This window comes from Ochotona princeps, chromosome 8, assembly GCF_030435755.1.
Source record: "Ochotona princeps isolate mOchPri1 chromosome 8, mOchPri1.hap1, whole genome shotgun sequence".
NCBI classification, from domain to species: Eukaryota; Metazoa; Chordata; class Mammalia; order Lagomorpha; family Ochotonidae; genus Ochotona; species Ochotona princeps.
Window position 1 is genome coordinate 64,077,717 of NC_080839.1, and position 14,434 is coordinate 64,092,150.

At 53.4% G+C, this 14,434-nt stretch overlaps 1 protein-coding gene across 2 annotated transcripts in view; it reads left to right on the plus strand.

Moving 5' to 3' along the window:
* The window catches only part of CIB4 (calcium and integrin binding family member 4), a 48,817-nt gene extending 35,687 nt beyond the window's left edge, over window positions 1-13,130 (plus strand). For both annotated transcript variants that reach the window (XM_004582658.3, XM_058667433.1), the window contains 4 exons: window positions 1,515-1,656; window positions 11,071-11,180; window positions 11,675-11,763; window positions 12,962-13,130. In XM_004582658.3, coding sequence (XP_004582715.1) covers window positions 1,515-1,656; window positions 11,071-11,180; window positions 11,675-11,763; window positions 12,962-12,992 — 372 coding nt within the window. In that variant the 3' untranslated portion in view covers window positions 12,993-13,130. The remainder of the gene's footprint in view (window positions 1-1,514; window positions 1,657-11,070; window positions 11,181-11,674; window positions 11,764-12,961) is intronic.
* The last annotated feature ends 1,304 nt before the right edge of the window (window positions 13,131-14,434 follow it).

A 14,434-nucleotide genomic window follows, 5' to 3' on the forward strand; every position in this document is an offset into this window, starting at 1 on the left:
AAAAAAAAAAGATATATGAAAGGCAGAATTACAGAGAAAAGGAGAGACAGACAGAGAATTTTCCATTTGCTGGTTCACTCCCGAAATGCCTGCCATGATTATAGCTGAGCTGATCTGAAGCCAGGAGCTAGGAGCTTCCTCCAAGTCTCCCACATGGGTTCAGGGGTCCAAGGACTTGAGCTATGCTCCCCTACTTTCCCAGGCCCTAAGCAGGGAGTTGGATCAGAAGTGGAGTAGCCAGGACTTAAACTGATGCCCACATGGGGTGCCGGTGCTGTACGAAGAGGCTTAGCGCACTATGGCACGGAGCCAGCCCTTGGCCAGTCTCTTGATGTACATGCACTGGTCTGCTCCTGGGGTGAGAGTCTGCATTTCTTCCCTCACTTGACCACAGGAAGATCACAAGATCAGTCTTCAGCTCCTTCTCTCTCTCTCATGCACACATGGTCTGATGTCTACCTTCCTAAGGCGTAGGCTAAGAGGAGGGGCTCTCAGGGTCAGGGGATGGAGCCCTTGCTCCCATGCCGGATGTGCACTGGGCAGTGAGCTGCCTGTCTGTGGCAGGGATGGAGGATGGATGCCTCCCGGCCCGGGGAGTTGGACCTGAGACGCATCAGCCCTGACATCGCATCCTCGTTCCCATGCTATTGCCCTTTTCAACGCTACCTCCAGTTGTGGGTCTCCGGCAGGAATCTTGTGAAGCCACATGTTCCTCTGTAGGAGGAATCAATAGGGTGAATGTTTGGTAGCACAACCCCTAAAAGCCATTTGGCGAAGTCCACATCACAACTAGACAACACAGTTATTGGTGCTGCTTTGAGGCAATGGAACCCAGTATTTCCAGAGTGTTGGATTGCAGGGGAGGAGGAGCCAGCAGAGAGAGTGCCTCAGCCCTGGCCACTTCTGTGTGTGTGTGTGTGTGTGTGTGTGTGTGTGTGGTGACATCTATAGTTGTTAGGAACAACTCCAGTCAGCTACTGTGTGCCAGGTGCTGCTGGTGGCCCACAAGCAGGCAGAATCATCACCCACCTGCCTTGTACATGAGACATCTCAGCTTCTTGGGTACCCTGTCACTCACCTGAAGTCACCCACTCGCCAGCAGCAAAGCTGAGACTCGTATTCAGGCTGGCTGTCCCTTGTGTCAATACGTTGACAGTGACCAACTCTGGGGACTGGATTACAGGAAATTTGTATCCCATTTCCTCTTTTGGTTTTTCCCACTTTGCCAGTTTTCTACAGAAAATGCAGGAAAATGAATAACCACAACAAAAACCAACCCAGTCCAACATGAGGCTTTGGAGGAAGTGGCAATAGCAGCGCAAATGATGCCACACCAGTCTCTTGCCCTTATACCTCCCTCGTGTCCAAGGTCTTGGCTTACTGGGGGCTGTGTCCACACAAGTATTTATGCTGTCACTGTTTTGTTCAAACCTGGGACACAGTGTTTACAATTAGGGAGGGAGGCCCAGGCAGGCCTGGCCCCTGACCTTGAGGTATCTCCCCAATCCCCACAGGTCAACCCCTTCCGAGACCGCATCTGCAGGGTATTCTCTCACAACGGTGTGTTCTCCTTTGAGGATGTGCTGGGCATGGCGTCTGTGTTCAGTGAGCAGGCCTGCCCCAGCCTGAAGATCGAGTACGCCTTTCGCATCTATGGTATGTGCTATGGGCACTGAGGATTGGCAGGGCTGGAGGGTGGTAGAGCATGCCTTTCTTAATGCACCTGTTTTTTGATGGGATGGTGTCTGCTGGTGCTCCTGAGGTTTATGTGCCCCTAAAGGGAGCAGAACAAACAGAAGGATGGAGAACTACCACTGCAATGCCCAGGGACCCTCCCTAAACACAGCAGAAGCCCTCTGGAGTAGTTGGTGCTGCCAAGGGGCAGAAGTGATATGGGCGTGGCAGAGACACACAGAGAGAGAAACTGCAGAGTGGGGATGAGGAGGTAGGCTCCTCAGTCAGAGGGATAGCTGGCTGAGGGAGTTAATAAACTCAAATGTTAGAACAGGTTTTGTCCCCAAATGGTTGAGCCATCTTGCACAAACCATTTCACTTTGGGGGGACTCAAAGTGTTGTTATCTTGGAGATGTTCAAAGACAGATCCTTGGTCTCTGATTCTGTCCAGGGCACTCACAGGCTCCACTAAAGTGCTGTTCTTCACTGGGTAAACATCCCCTTAGCATAGCTGGGCTGCCTGGCAAGAAACCAAAAGGGAAGAAGTAAATCTTGAAAAATTGACAAACCGACCATGTTCAAGGCCTCAATGCATTGCCACAGCTCCTTGGCCCCTAAAGACTTGTGCCTACAGACTCATACATACACCAGCCTTCCCTCCTGCCAGCTCCTCATCCCTCTCCACGGATGACACCATAAAAGGGCTTACTAATGTCTTAATCACTGTGTCCTTCACTTCAGCATCCAATAAGCATGAATGAAATCATACATTTTCCTCCTGAGAATGGCTGAGTAATCTCTTATCACACTGTCACTCCTATAGATAGCAACCGTAAACTCTAAACCAAAATGTTAAGACCAACTACCAGATGGCTCTTGACAGCTACTAAAACAAAAGAGATTCTAGAAAAGGCAGTCATAGAATCCCCAAAGCCTTCTGACCTGGAGAGTCTGGGGGCAACCAATGCCCTGAGAAGTGAGGCGGGTGGGGGGATCCCATGAAAGAAGGTTGCCAGGGAAGGGGAGTCCTGGTATCGCAAGCATGATAAAATGTGTCCAGGCGCTTTCCGACCTTCAAGCCACATACAGCAGGGAAGGCACAGAGAAGCTCGCTTAAGGCTTAAAGAGCTACACTGAGACCAGAGCTGCTGTCACATTCCAACAAGGTCCCTAAGTGGCATGGAACTTGAGTTCAACCAATTCCCTGCTAAAACCAAAAAATTCAACACTCTTTAGGGGATAGAATACAGAGTCCCCACAACCAAACACTTGTGATATTCATGATGCTCTTTAAGATAACTGAATATGCAAAAATCACTATTACAAACTATGTTAGGTGAATTCTCCAGAGAGGCAGAATCAATCGGAAAGAAAGAGGTTGATTTTGTAGTAATTGGCTTATCTGATTACGGAGGCTAAGAAGTTCCATCATGTATTGTCTGAAAGTTGGAGAAGCAAGACGGCAGGTGGTCTCAGGTGCACTCAGTGCACAGGCCCCCAGCAGCAGGGACACAATGTGCAAGGACAGGAGATGGAAGCTCAGCTCAGAGACATGGCTTTCTCCCTGTCCCTGCCTGGGCATTGAGCTTTCAATGGATGGGATGACGTCCACCCATATTGATGTGGGATCTTCTTTACCCACATGGTTGATTCAGATGCTAGTCTTTTCCTCAAAAAAAAAAAAAAAATCATACACACACTCAGAAATAGTGCTTTGCCAATTATCTAAGACATTCCTTAGCCCTTGACATTTAAAATCAACACAGTAAACTTGAAAATAAAACAGTGAAAATGATTCAATCTAAATAACAGAGGACACATATTGATGGAATTCAAGAACAGAGCCTTAGGATTTGAAAGACAATAGAAAGGTCTAACATACGTTCAGTTGGAGTCTCAGAAGGAAAGGAGAGAATGAATGGGATTGCAAAGATTTGAAGAAATAATGACCCAAGTTTGTTGCAAGGCACAAACTTACAGTGAACTTTAAGCATAGGGAAGCCATACATACAGAATTCTGTTGGATTAGTAATCCCCACCCATCCGTACAATTTTTCTTATTCCCTATCCCAATCACATCTGAAAAGCTGGCCCTGCTGCTCTAGGTCACACCTTCCTGTTGGTGTCCCCCTGGCCAAGGCAGCTCTGCTGGAAGAATGCTCTGTGTTCATGTGGTAGCCAAGAATCTTTGGGCTGCAAGTCTCAAAATCTCATCTGCATAAAAGCAACTGCATAAGGAAGAGTGTTCCATCAATGTGCAGTAAATTACTGCCAGTTCAAGAGCTTTAGATGACACATTGTACGCTCTCATGGTTGCAGATGGTTAGGCACTCTGAGATGGCCTGGCTGGGTTCCCCTCTTAGGGCTTCACAAGCGTGCAGTCAAGCTTCTGGCCAAGCAGAGTGCTGGAATGGGGAAGGCTGCTCAGGCACTCACTCAGGCAGAGGGCAGAGTTCAAGACCCTGTGTCTGTAGGGCTGAGGGACTTTTTGCTGATCTCAGATCTTTGCACAGGGACCTCTCAACACGGCCACCACGTCTCCCAGGACAGGAAGGAAACTGTCTTCTGAGCCTCTCTGGTGGTGGGATGGAATCTTACGTACATAGGTTATGATGGAAGGCCTGTCCATCACATTTGCTAAGTTCTATTGGTTAGAAACAAGTTACCATCCCACCCACAACTAAGGGGGAATAGGGTGAAGCAGTGTTCGGTGTGTTGGCCCCATTGCTGCTTGGAATGCCTACATCCCCAAATCAGAGTGCCTGGATCAAATCTAGGCTCCTCTGCTTCCAACCCAGCTTCCAGGTTATGCATACTCTGGAAGGCAGTGATGATAGCTCAAGTCCTTGGGTCCCTGCTTCCCAAGTGGGAGACCCAGCCAGAGCTCTATGCTTGTGGCCCTGGCTTGGTCCAGCCCTGGCTTGCCATGGGCATTTGGAAAATGAACCAGAACTCTTTCTCTCTACTTTTCAAATAAAATGGAAGTGAATACATAAAAAGTTTTTTTAAAAAAAATACATAAAAATACATGAAAAGTTTTTTAAAGGGGCATGGGGATGATACCAAGCAATGAACACCAGGAGGTACCAATTGTATAGGGGAGGGGAACCCTAGAGTTTCTCCACCACAAGCAGTGTGGCACCCATGAGGGGCTAGGTCCCCAGAGTACCCAGGACACAGCTGGGAAGGGGTCAGAAGTGAGGGGCTCCCTCCTGCCCTCTGCTCACTGCCTCTGCTTCTTTCGACCTGTCTCCTCTCCTTGGAAAAACAGGTGGGCTCAGCCAAGCTGATAGCCTAGCCGCCACTGGGTTGTATGACCAACCTTGGCCAGCCAACCGCAGTTGAGGAGAAGCAGGGTCACATAAACACACAGGGCTCCAGCGGCGGCCTAGGGGGATGGGGACACTTCCCAGGGATAGCAAAGTGTAGGCTGGGCAGATGTCCCAAAAGACGTCTGCCTTAGCTGTCTTTCCATGGTTTCCAGGGCCAAACAAATAAAAACAGCCGTGCCTGCAGGAAGCTGGCTGAGCAGCAGGTTCTCCTTTGGCTTAAGGCACAGGAGTTAAATCATATTCACCTCCCAAACAGGAGGGATGCCGTGTCACCCAAGGCCAGGTTATCTGCAGTCAGGTGCAGGGGCAGACACCCATGGTTCCTCATAGAACCCTGGGGTTCTTCCTCCATCCCTCTTCATCTCCCCTCCCCCCAGCAGGTACCTTCTTTCCTCTATGAGCCCAAGCAGGAAAATAAAAAACTCTACACTTTCATACAAATCAGTGGTGCTTCTAAGCACCCCCAGGGACTCTTCAACTCCCACGTTTGCTCTAGCAACACTGAATTCTCCTTGAGCTCTAAATCAGCAATGGGACAAGTGAGTCCTTGAGCCCAGTGTCTGCATGTGGCAACTGTCAATCAATCCAGGTGGCAGTGGTCTACCATAAAGGAAGAAGAGGAGAAAGAGAGAAGAAAGGAAACAAAAGAGGACAGAAGATGGCCGTGACAACAGTCCTGGTGTGATCCTTAGTGCAGGTCCAATGACCTAACTCTGGCTCTAGCCCCCAACCCACAATGTGTGGCCCCTGCAGACCTGTAGCAACCAATGCTGCCAGGAAGCATATCAGAGGTGCAGAGCTTCACACCACAGTTAATTTATCAGATCTGCCTCTTACCAGCTCCCCCAGGAGATTCCATGACTTCTGGACTTCCAGATCTCTGCTGTATCTAGCCCACTGGTTCCCACACTTAACTGCACGTTGGTGTCACCTGGGAGTTTTAGAACAACACAAATGTTTGGGTCCCAGTTGGAGACCTGAAAGAGGGGCCCTGGGTGTGACCTGATGGTGTTTCTTCCAGGCTCCCTGGGTAGTCCCAGTGTGTGGCAGAATCTGAGAGCCATTGTTCCAAGCCAACGCATCAGCCAGTGGTGTCTCCAGTTCTGGGTTACTGTGCCCATGGTTAAAGTCAGGGGCTGGAAAGTCCAGGGCTGGGGCTGCAGGAAGCAATCAAGGCCCCAGCCAGCCCGCTTTAAGCTTCCTCATTTGCCAGCAGTGTAGGACCTTTGTCTTCATGGCCATAGATGGCTTCTGTGCCCACCAGCATCACACCTGCATCCCAGGTGAGAAGAAGAAAGGATGAGAACAAGCAGGACACTCAAAAGTATGGACACATCACTCTTCCATCACTAGGAGCCTGCCCCTGATAGGGGCTTTGGCTGATGTTTCCTCCAGACCCATGGTCCGTGGCCATCCAGAGCTACAAGGGAGGCTGAGAGCTGCAGAGTTTCAGCTGAACACGATGTCATGCTTAGCCACAGCCACAGTCCCACTGGAAAGGACGGGGCTGAGAATTTGACAAAGCCGGCCACGCCTCACTGAAAGGCACCTGTTGTGCTCCAGGCTCCTGTTTGGTGGCAAGGAACACCACCAAGGATATTTCCTACCTGCTAGAGACCCACCCCATCAAACACCCTTCCTAGCTGTCCATTCCCTTAGGCAGGTTCTCCCAACACCTGACACACAACCTCTGGGAAGCTATGTTGGGTGGAACCAGGGAGGAAAAGCCGAGCTCCTGGGAGTGAGAGAGATTCCTGTCTCGTTTGTAAGTTACAAGGAGAAAGGGTAGAGGCATCGAGATGCGAGTGGGAGGAACGGGAGAATTTCCTGGGGGTGGGAGGAACATGGGGATGTACCTGAAGGCTGATCTCAAACTCCCATAGGATCCCCCTCAGTGCTGAGGGACAGCGAAGGGAAGATCCTGCCAACCACCCCCGTCCACCCAGCCACCACCACCACCTCCATGGGCAGAAACTGTAGAGGCTGTTGGGCCCCTGCCCCCACACCACAGGGGACTATCCTGGAGCACTTTGTACTCCAGCAAATCATCTGCTTCCAGGCGACTTGGGACCAGAGCCATGTCACTTGCTGCAGTCTCTGCAGATGGGAGCTGGGCCAGCAGGATGTCCGGGGACACTGCGGGGTCTTCTCTGTGGAGCTTGTTCCAGGCAGGGCAGTGTCACCGTGCTGACCACCACCTTGGTCCCTCCTCCCCCTTCACCTGCTCTGAGTCACATCCAGATGTGTGGGTGTGGGGAGGGAGTCTAATGGCAGAGCTGTGCAGAGATGGTGGCCTTGGTCTGTCCATAGGATTGATCAACAGTCAGACACTGCTCTGGCAAGAAGGAGGCCAGTTGTGCCTTCCATACCCACATCCTCTTTTAGGGGACCCTGTGGTGCCAGCCGACCCCAGGCCTCAGTTTCCCTGGTAGCCTGAGGCAGCTCCAACACCCATTCTGTGGGACAGGCTGTGACACTGTCTTTGAGGTTGCATTTGTAGTGTGTAACTCTCACTGTCCAAAGTAACATCACACTTCTGCCATATGACGCACCAGCTCACCTCCAGACCCCAGTGAGTGATGTCCACATATTCCCTTACACAACCTTCATGCTACTTCCATGTTACGATGAGGAGATAGTGGCTGCAGGGATGAATCTGATATCAGCTTGGTGGCCGACAGTGGGAATTACAAGTGGTGGTAGCTTACACCAACTAGAATCCCAGCTGGCTGGAAGCCATGTCTTGTTTCTCTAGCAGGGGTGGGGAATTCTTTTTTTTTTTGTTCCGCCAAGGGCCACTTTATAACATCATTTCCTCAAAACGATCAACTTAAAAAGTCACCCTGCTACAGATGTATTGATTTTCTAGAATGACCTCCAGTTGCTTGGCAGGTCCAGACCTAGAGATTCCTTGGGCCTTGCGCATTCCCCCGCCCCTTGCTAGATGCAGGGGTGTCCACTGCACATGCAGCATCCTCTGCACTCCTGTGCAGCATCCAGACCCAGGCCCCTCCTGCCTGCTGGCTCTTTCCTCTGCTGCCAAGGTGATGCCATTGCCCAGAGGACCACAGCTCCCCTTTCAAGCCGTTCCCAGAAGTCGACTCTTCTGCTCCCATCTCCCTGCCCAGAATGTAGTCACAATGCACAGCCAATGGCAAGGCAGGCTGGAGAATGCACTGTGGGCTTCCAGGACCACATGCCAGCTGACAATTGGCATCTTGGGGCGACAAGGGTGGTGACAGGTTGATGAAGGACGCAGACTCCTCAGAGAGTCTGACTACCTCGGTTTGGTCAGGTCCAGCCATTGACCGGTGAGCAACTTTGGGTAGTCTATGAGTTTGCTCATTCACTGATCCAGCAGCTCTCTTTTGAGCATCTCCTCCATCCCGAGACACAGTAGTGGACAAAGAGAGACACAAACACAGGCCATGTTAAGCTTCCTTTCCAGTGGAGGGAAGTGAGGTAATACATGCAGCAAGAAGATGGGTCGTGTTTGGCAGTGGGGCAACAATAAAACAGAGAGATGGGAAGAGAAACTGTATGTAGGTACCATGTTCCCTGAGAAGCTGGGACCAGACAAAATACTCAAAGGGTCTTTCTTCTGTGGAGGAGAGGATCACCATGCTAAGGCCCTGAGGCAGGGAGTGTGGCGTGGTAGAGGACTAGCATGCAAGCAGAGTGTGGGCGAGGCAGTCATGGGCTCAGGACCCCAGGTGGGACCTGGGAGAAGAGAGTGATGGGAACAGCAGGTGGGCTGTGTTTCACTCTGGCTGCTGCATTACACAGCCTGAAGGGGGCACATTGAGTGACAGGCTGCCTGGACAATCCTGGTCCCCATCCACAGGAGAAGGCTGAACACTGGCTGGGCCGGGGCAGGGGATCAGCAGCCAGCATCTGGGCCCATTGTCTTTTGAGGGGCAAACTGGAAGTGACTTCATGTACCCTGGTCTCAGCCATTATGAGGATGGAGGTGCCCGTGTACAGCTAAGGAGCTGCTGCGAGGGCAGTGGGTGTGGGATGGGGCAAGGGGCACCATACGTCAGGGTGTGCGAGAGTTGAGGACAAGGGACCTATCACCCCTCCAAGGGGAGCCAACAGGGAGTAGCCACACCAGGTGGGGTCAGAAACGTGAGACGCATGGCAAACTGTTTGAAAGCCAGCACCAGCCAGCACACTTCTTATTTTATTTTCTAAAGATTAATTTATATATATACATACTGAAAGGGAGAGAGAGAAAGAGCATCTTCTATCTGTTGATACACTCCCCAAATGGCCACAATGGCCAGGACTGGGCCATGCAGAAGCTATAAGCCAAGAACCCCTTCCAGGTCTCTGACATGCAGGTGGCAGGTGGCCCAAGCCTGGGCCATCTTCCAATGCTTTCCCAGGCTCATTAACAGGGAACTAGATGGGAAATGGAGCAGCTGGGACTTGAACTCGTGCCCCTATGGATTACTGGTGCTGCAGGCAGTGACATCACCCACTGTGCCAGAGTACCAGCCCCAAGCATGGGTCTTTAATCTCAGCTTCTTCACTTATGCTGTGAGGATTAAATGCACAAGACAGAGCAGCCAGCCCACTGCCTGGCACGGCTGTGTGTCTGTGGGGAATGGGGATCATTACCAGCCACTAACAAGGCTCGGGGGTGGTGAGGGGCACCCTAGGGGAGGTTGCAGGAAATGTGAGGCCCACTGCCTCTTCCTGCGTGGCTCAGCACCCCCTCCAGACTTAACCTCTAACTCTTCTCCCTCCAGGCCCCTCTGTACCCCTCACAGAGGGCGCCCACTAAATACTTAGGAGTGTGTTTCCTGCCACCATCCTCAATAATCCAGTCCCTTCCATCACACTACCTCTGCAGGTCCAGGCCCTTCAGGTGCCGCCCAAAACCACTGCCTCCAGGAAGCCTTCTTTGCACCCTCGAGCCCAATTAAACACCCACTTGCCCATGTGGAATCCCTCCAGGCCCTGGGTGGGTCAACCTGTTTAGTATTCAGTGGTCTTCTTTCCACCAGGGTCAGGGACTCCTGGCAGCAGGAACTAGCCTGCACAGCTAGGCACTGGGAGCCTGGCCCAGTGATGCCCCCCCCCGCCCCGTGGAGGACACAGTCCATTTCAGGGCATCTCTGGGAGGCCCAGGGAAGGAAAGGGGGCATCTCCAGCTTGGAGGGTAGGAGTACTTCAGGTGAGACCCCTTTCTGTAGTGTGTCTATAGGGTCAGAGGTCAGGAGACCCTGGCAGCCTAGTTTTCTTGGGAGATGCATGCAACGGCAGCATTTACTGACTTGAAGGTAGAGATCCTTGGTCTGACCGTGGTCAGGAGGGAGCTCATACACTTGGTGGCACAGCTAGGAGAAGAGGGCTTTGTCCTGGAGGTGAGGGGCACCTGGGCTGTGGCAGCAGATGGAGAAGCAAAGCAACTTGGACCCACTAAGCATGGTCAGCCCTGGACGGCTCCCTCCCTAGTCACTGGGGCCTCTAAGATGAGCACTGGAAACATGCAAGCCTACACGAGGACAGCAGCAGGGACTGGTGTGTGTGTGGGGGGGGGGGGGCACCTGCTGCTCCCCACCTGCCTGGCTCCACCTCCTTCCCAGCCCTGAGTGGAGATTCCCAGAATACAGTGACTGATGTGAGCTCAGGGGTCAGGATACCTGAGCCTGAATACCCCCTGCCCCTCCATGGCCTGGTGGTACAGCCACACCACACAACACTACAGTGCCTTGCTTTGCTTTTGATAAAATTAAAACCAGTGAAAGATCGACCAGGAAGCTGATCAAGACTTACATGGCTATGATCACTGCCATTCTCACCATGCTACTTGGCACCACAGCTGCCTACAGCTGGCCCTGGAACTATCACGTGTGCTCCACCCACAGCACCACCCCTCAAGCCTACTTGGGATCCCCTGAGTCCCAGGTTCTAGCTCCACCTGGGTCAGGTAGACCCCGCAGAGGTCTTCCAGAAGCTCACAGGAGCCAGGGCTCCCCAGGACTCTCCCTGGCTTCTTCCTGTGCACTCCCATCCATGCCAAATCACTTCGAAGAACCCTGGCCAATCTCCGCAGATTTCAATGAGAATGGTTTCATCGACGAGGAAGACCTGCAGAGGATCATACTGCGCCTGCTCAACAGCGCCGATGTATCTGAGGACCTGCTGATCGACCTCACTCACCACGTGTGTACCATGCACCCCGCTTCCCCCAGGTAGGGCCCAGCATGACATGAATGGCCTGCTGGTGTCTGGCCACACATCCCTGGGTGGCAGCACCACCAAGTATCCCCAAGAAATGGGCACATGGTAGGAGGCAAACGCCCACCTTCAATTTTCCATCCTTCTTATAAAACCCTTCCTGGGATTCCACACAGCAGTCACGTACTCCCTGCCCATTGGTCCAGCCTGACTGGGCCTTGCCTGGCAGAACCCCCACCTGGGCCAGGAGAATCAGCAAGTGGTAGTGTACCTCTGCTCTCACTGCCATGTGTGCTGGCAGAGCCACAGAGAATCCTCCGGAAAGTTAGCGTCAGTACGAGGGGTCCAGGACTTAGTGCCCAAAATCCCAACTCTGGGGGAGGGACCCAGGGATAAGTCCAAGTATGTATCTTGTGGCCCCATGCCCCCTCTGCATTGTCTGACACCAGGCTGTCCTGGGTCTCCCTGCCCTCGACCAGGTCCTGAAGGAGTCAGATCTGGACAACGACAACATGCTATCCTTCTCTGAGTTTGAACACGCCATGGCCAAGTCTCCAGACTTCATGAAGTAAGGGGTTCTGGGTGGGGGAGGGGCAGAAAGGGCCCCCAGTTACCCATCAGCCAGTGGGGCCTCTAGTCATCCCAAGGAATTTGTGAACGCCTGTGGGGTGGGGCGGGAGGGAGAAAGGACGAGAGGAGGAAGGGAAGGAGGGCAGAGGGAGACGCCACAGATTCTTTCAGAGTCAGCAAAACCGGAACCGCTAAGGAATGAGGGGACCCTGGCAGCTTCTATGTCAGAGAAAAGGCCAGGGGACCAGGCTTGGTTGGGATGGGATGGCCAGCACCCACTAGGCTCCAGGGGGAACTTCTGGGAGCCGGGGATCCACACAGTGAGTGGATGCTGGAGGTCACATGACAAAGAGCGGTCAGTTCTGCTCCCACAGCAGAAAAGGGTGGTCCTGGCCAAGCATCTGGGGTAATTGATGTTCCCGCCTGTCCCAGGGTATGGGGAACCGCTGAGCAGCCTTAGTCTTTGGGGTCCCTCCCATTCCCCTTGGAGGCGGTGCTCAGCCAGAGGAGATAGCCCTGCTGGACCTGGGGCACTCCTGGCTGGGGACCTGCAGCCTCTGCTCCGGGGTCTTATTCTGCCCAGACATCGCAGCCCTGGGGGTCTTCTGGAGAACCAGCAAGTGAGTGTACCCACCTGGGTGGCCTCACTAAGCCACCGAGCCCAGCTGTGACAGCAGCACAGGGCAGGCCATGCTCTGCACCAGCATCCCGCTCTTACTCCAGCTCTCCCCTCCCGTCAGCTTCCCACTGTTTCCCAGCCATCTGTGCTAGGCCAAGTTTAGGCCTCCTGGGTTCTGGGTGATCTTGAGTGACTCCTGACAAGGTTTAACAGTTCTGGCTCCCAATGCCCAGAGAGAGCATGTCTGCCTGGCAGGGGTCAAATGTCCACCCCTCTTCCGCTGGGCTGCTGTACAAGAAACAACCCCAGGCAAGGGTGATCCTGTGACTCCCTCGGCAGCCCAGCACAGCCCGGGTTCCCTGTGAAACGCAAACCCTCCACACACACATTTTCTGACATTGATTCTGCAGCGGCCCTCTGCACCCTGGGGATGCTAAGAGGCTGAGAGTGGGTCTGGGATGGTTTGGGACAGCCAAGATCCGGCTGTGACAAGTGCATCACCAGGGCACAGGCTGGCAGCTAGGGATCCCCTTGGCACCTAAGGCTCCCCAACAGCTCACAGTGTTCCTCCTTCCAGCTCCTTCCGGATCCACTGCTGGGGATGCTGACAGGGCCACCAATGACCCGAGCCACCTTGAGGGATGTGACGTCTGGGACACTGGGGCCTCGGATGTGAAGGATGAAACCTTTGTCCCCAGGCCTCCCTCCGTCTCTTGATATTATTTGTTAAAGGAACAAAAGCAGAAGCTGCTCCATCAGCCTTCAGCCCTGCACCGACTGCTTGTGCTAGGGACTGAGTCTGCCAGTTGGTGCAGCTGAGCAAACTAGACTGGCTTCAGATCTCAGCCCGGGCCGGGCAGGAGAGTTTCCAAGAAAATATCAATACCCCATCACTCAACCCAACCCCAGAGATACACATTTGCATGACAGCCATTCCAGTTGGCACCTGGTTTTCCTGTCCTTGGCCGAGGAAGGCAGCATCTGGGCCCCTCTGAGCCCCTCTAGGCCTTGAGGTCCCTGGGAGAAGCGTGCACTTTAGCAGCTCCCAGAGTTGATTTGTTCTGCTCTCTGGCCAAGCCCTGGAATAAGGTCAGTCATCATGGAGGCTCTTCGGGGTTCACAGGGTCGGGGACCCTGGGATATGGGAGAAGCCCCCACCTTCAGGTGTCCAGTTGCCCAGATGAGGGGCATCTCTGCCCTGTCCTGGGATGAAACCAAGCATCATCTACAATGGCTCTTTTACCCTCAAGAGCACCTTGCCTGGGCTCCCTTGCTCTCTATCCTGACTCCCCAACTTAGGGGCAAGGATAGCATTCCCCGGACCCAACTGGGGGCGTTGGGAAGGCCTGTGGCTTGAGGCGTACCTAGCCCAAGGGCTCCAGCCAAGCCCTTGTCCACCACAGGGCCATCACCCACATCCTGCTCCTTGCCCCGGAGCCTCTCAGGAGGTGGCAAGCTGCAGCCTGGTGAGAGGACACCCTTCTGGTCACCCAGTTTGAGCACCTAATTCCTGAGATCATTCCCTCTCATTCCCCTTCTAGAAATAGCCCCTACTCCAGGGGCTGGGTAGACATGAGCCCGCCCACGCCCGAGGCTGGGCAGAAGGCAGGGTGAAGCTGCTCCTCCCAGGCCCGGCTCCTCTGCAGGGTTCCTCGGTGTTCCAAGGGTTGTGTGTCTCCTTGGGCCACAGGCCAGGTGAACAATGGCAGAAGCAGGCATGGGTGTCAGAAAGACTTGGGTTCCAACCCTGGCTGTCACTTCCCAGCTGTTGGCAGCTTCCTCCACATGTCTGAGCCTCAATGACATTACCAGAAGTGTGGGAAATGCAAGACCCCCTTGCAGGTTACCATGGGGAGCCAGCGAGACAACATGGAGCTCCCATGGGAATGCCTTCCCATCTCACACCCAGGGCAATTGTTCTGGGGCCACATTGCCCTCAGTCTCAGATCTGGGTCATTGGTCTTCCTCTGTGATGCCAGCAGGAGTGGACAGGAGGTCTCTGTACCGGAGTGGGCCACCACTAGGACTCGGGCAATATCTATCACTTGCT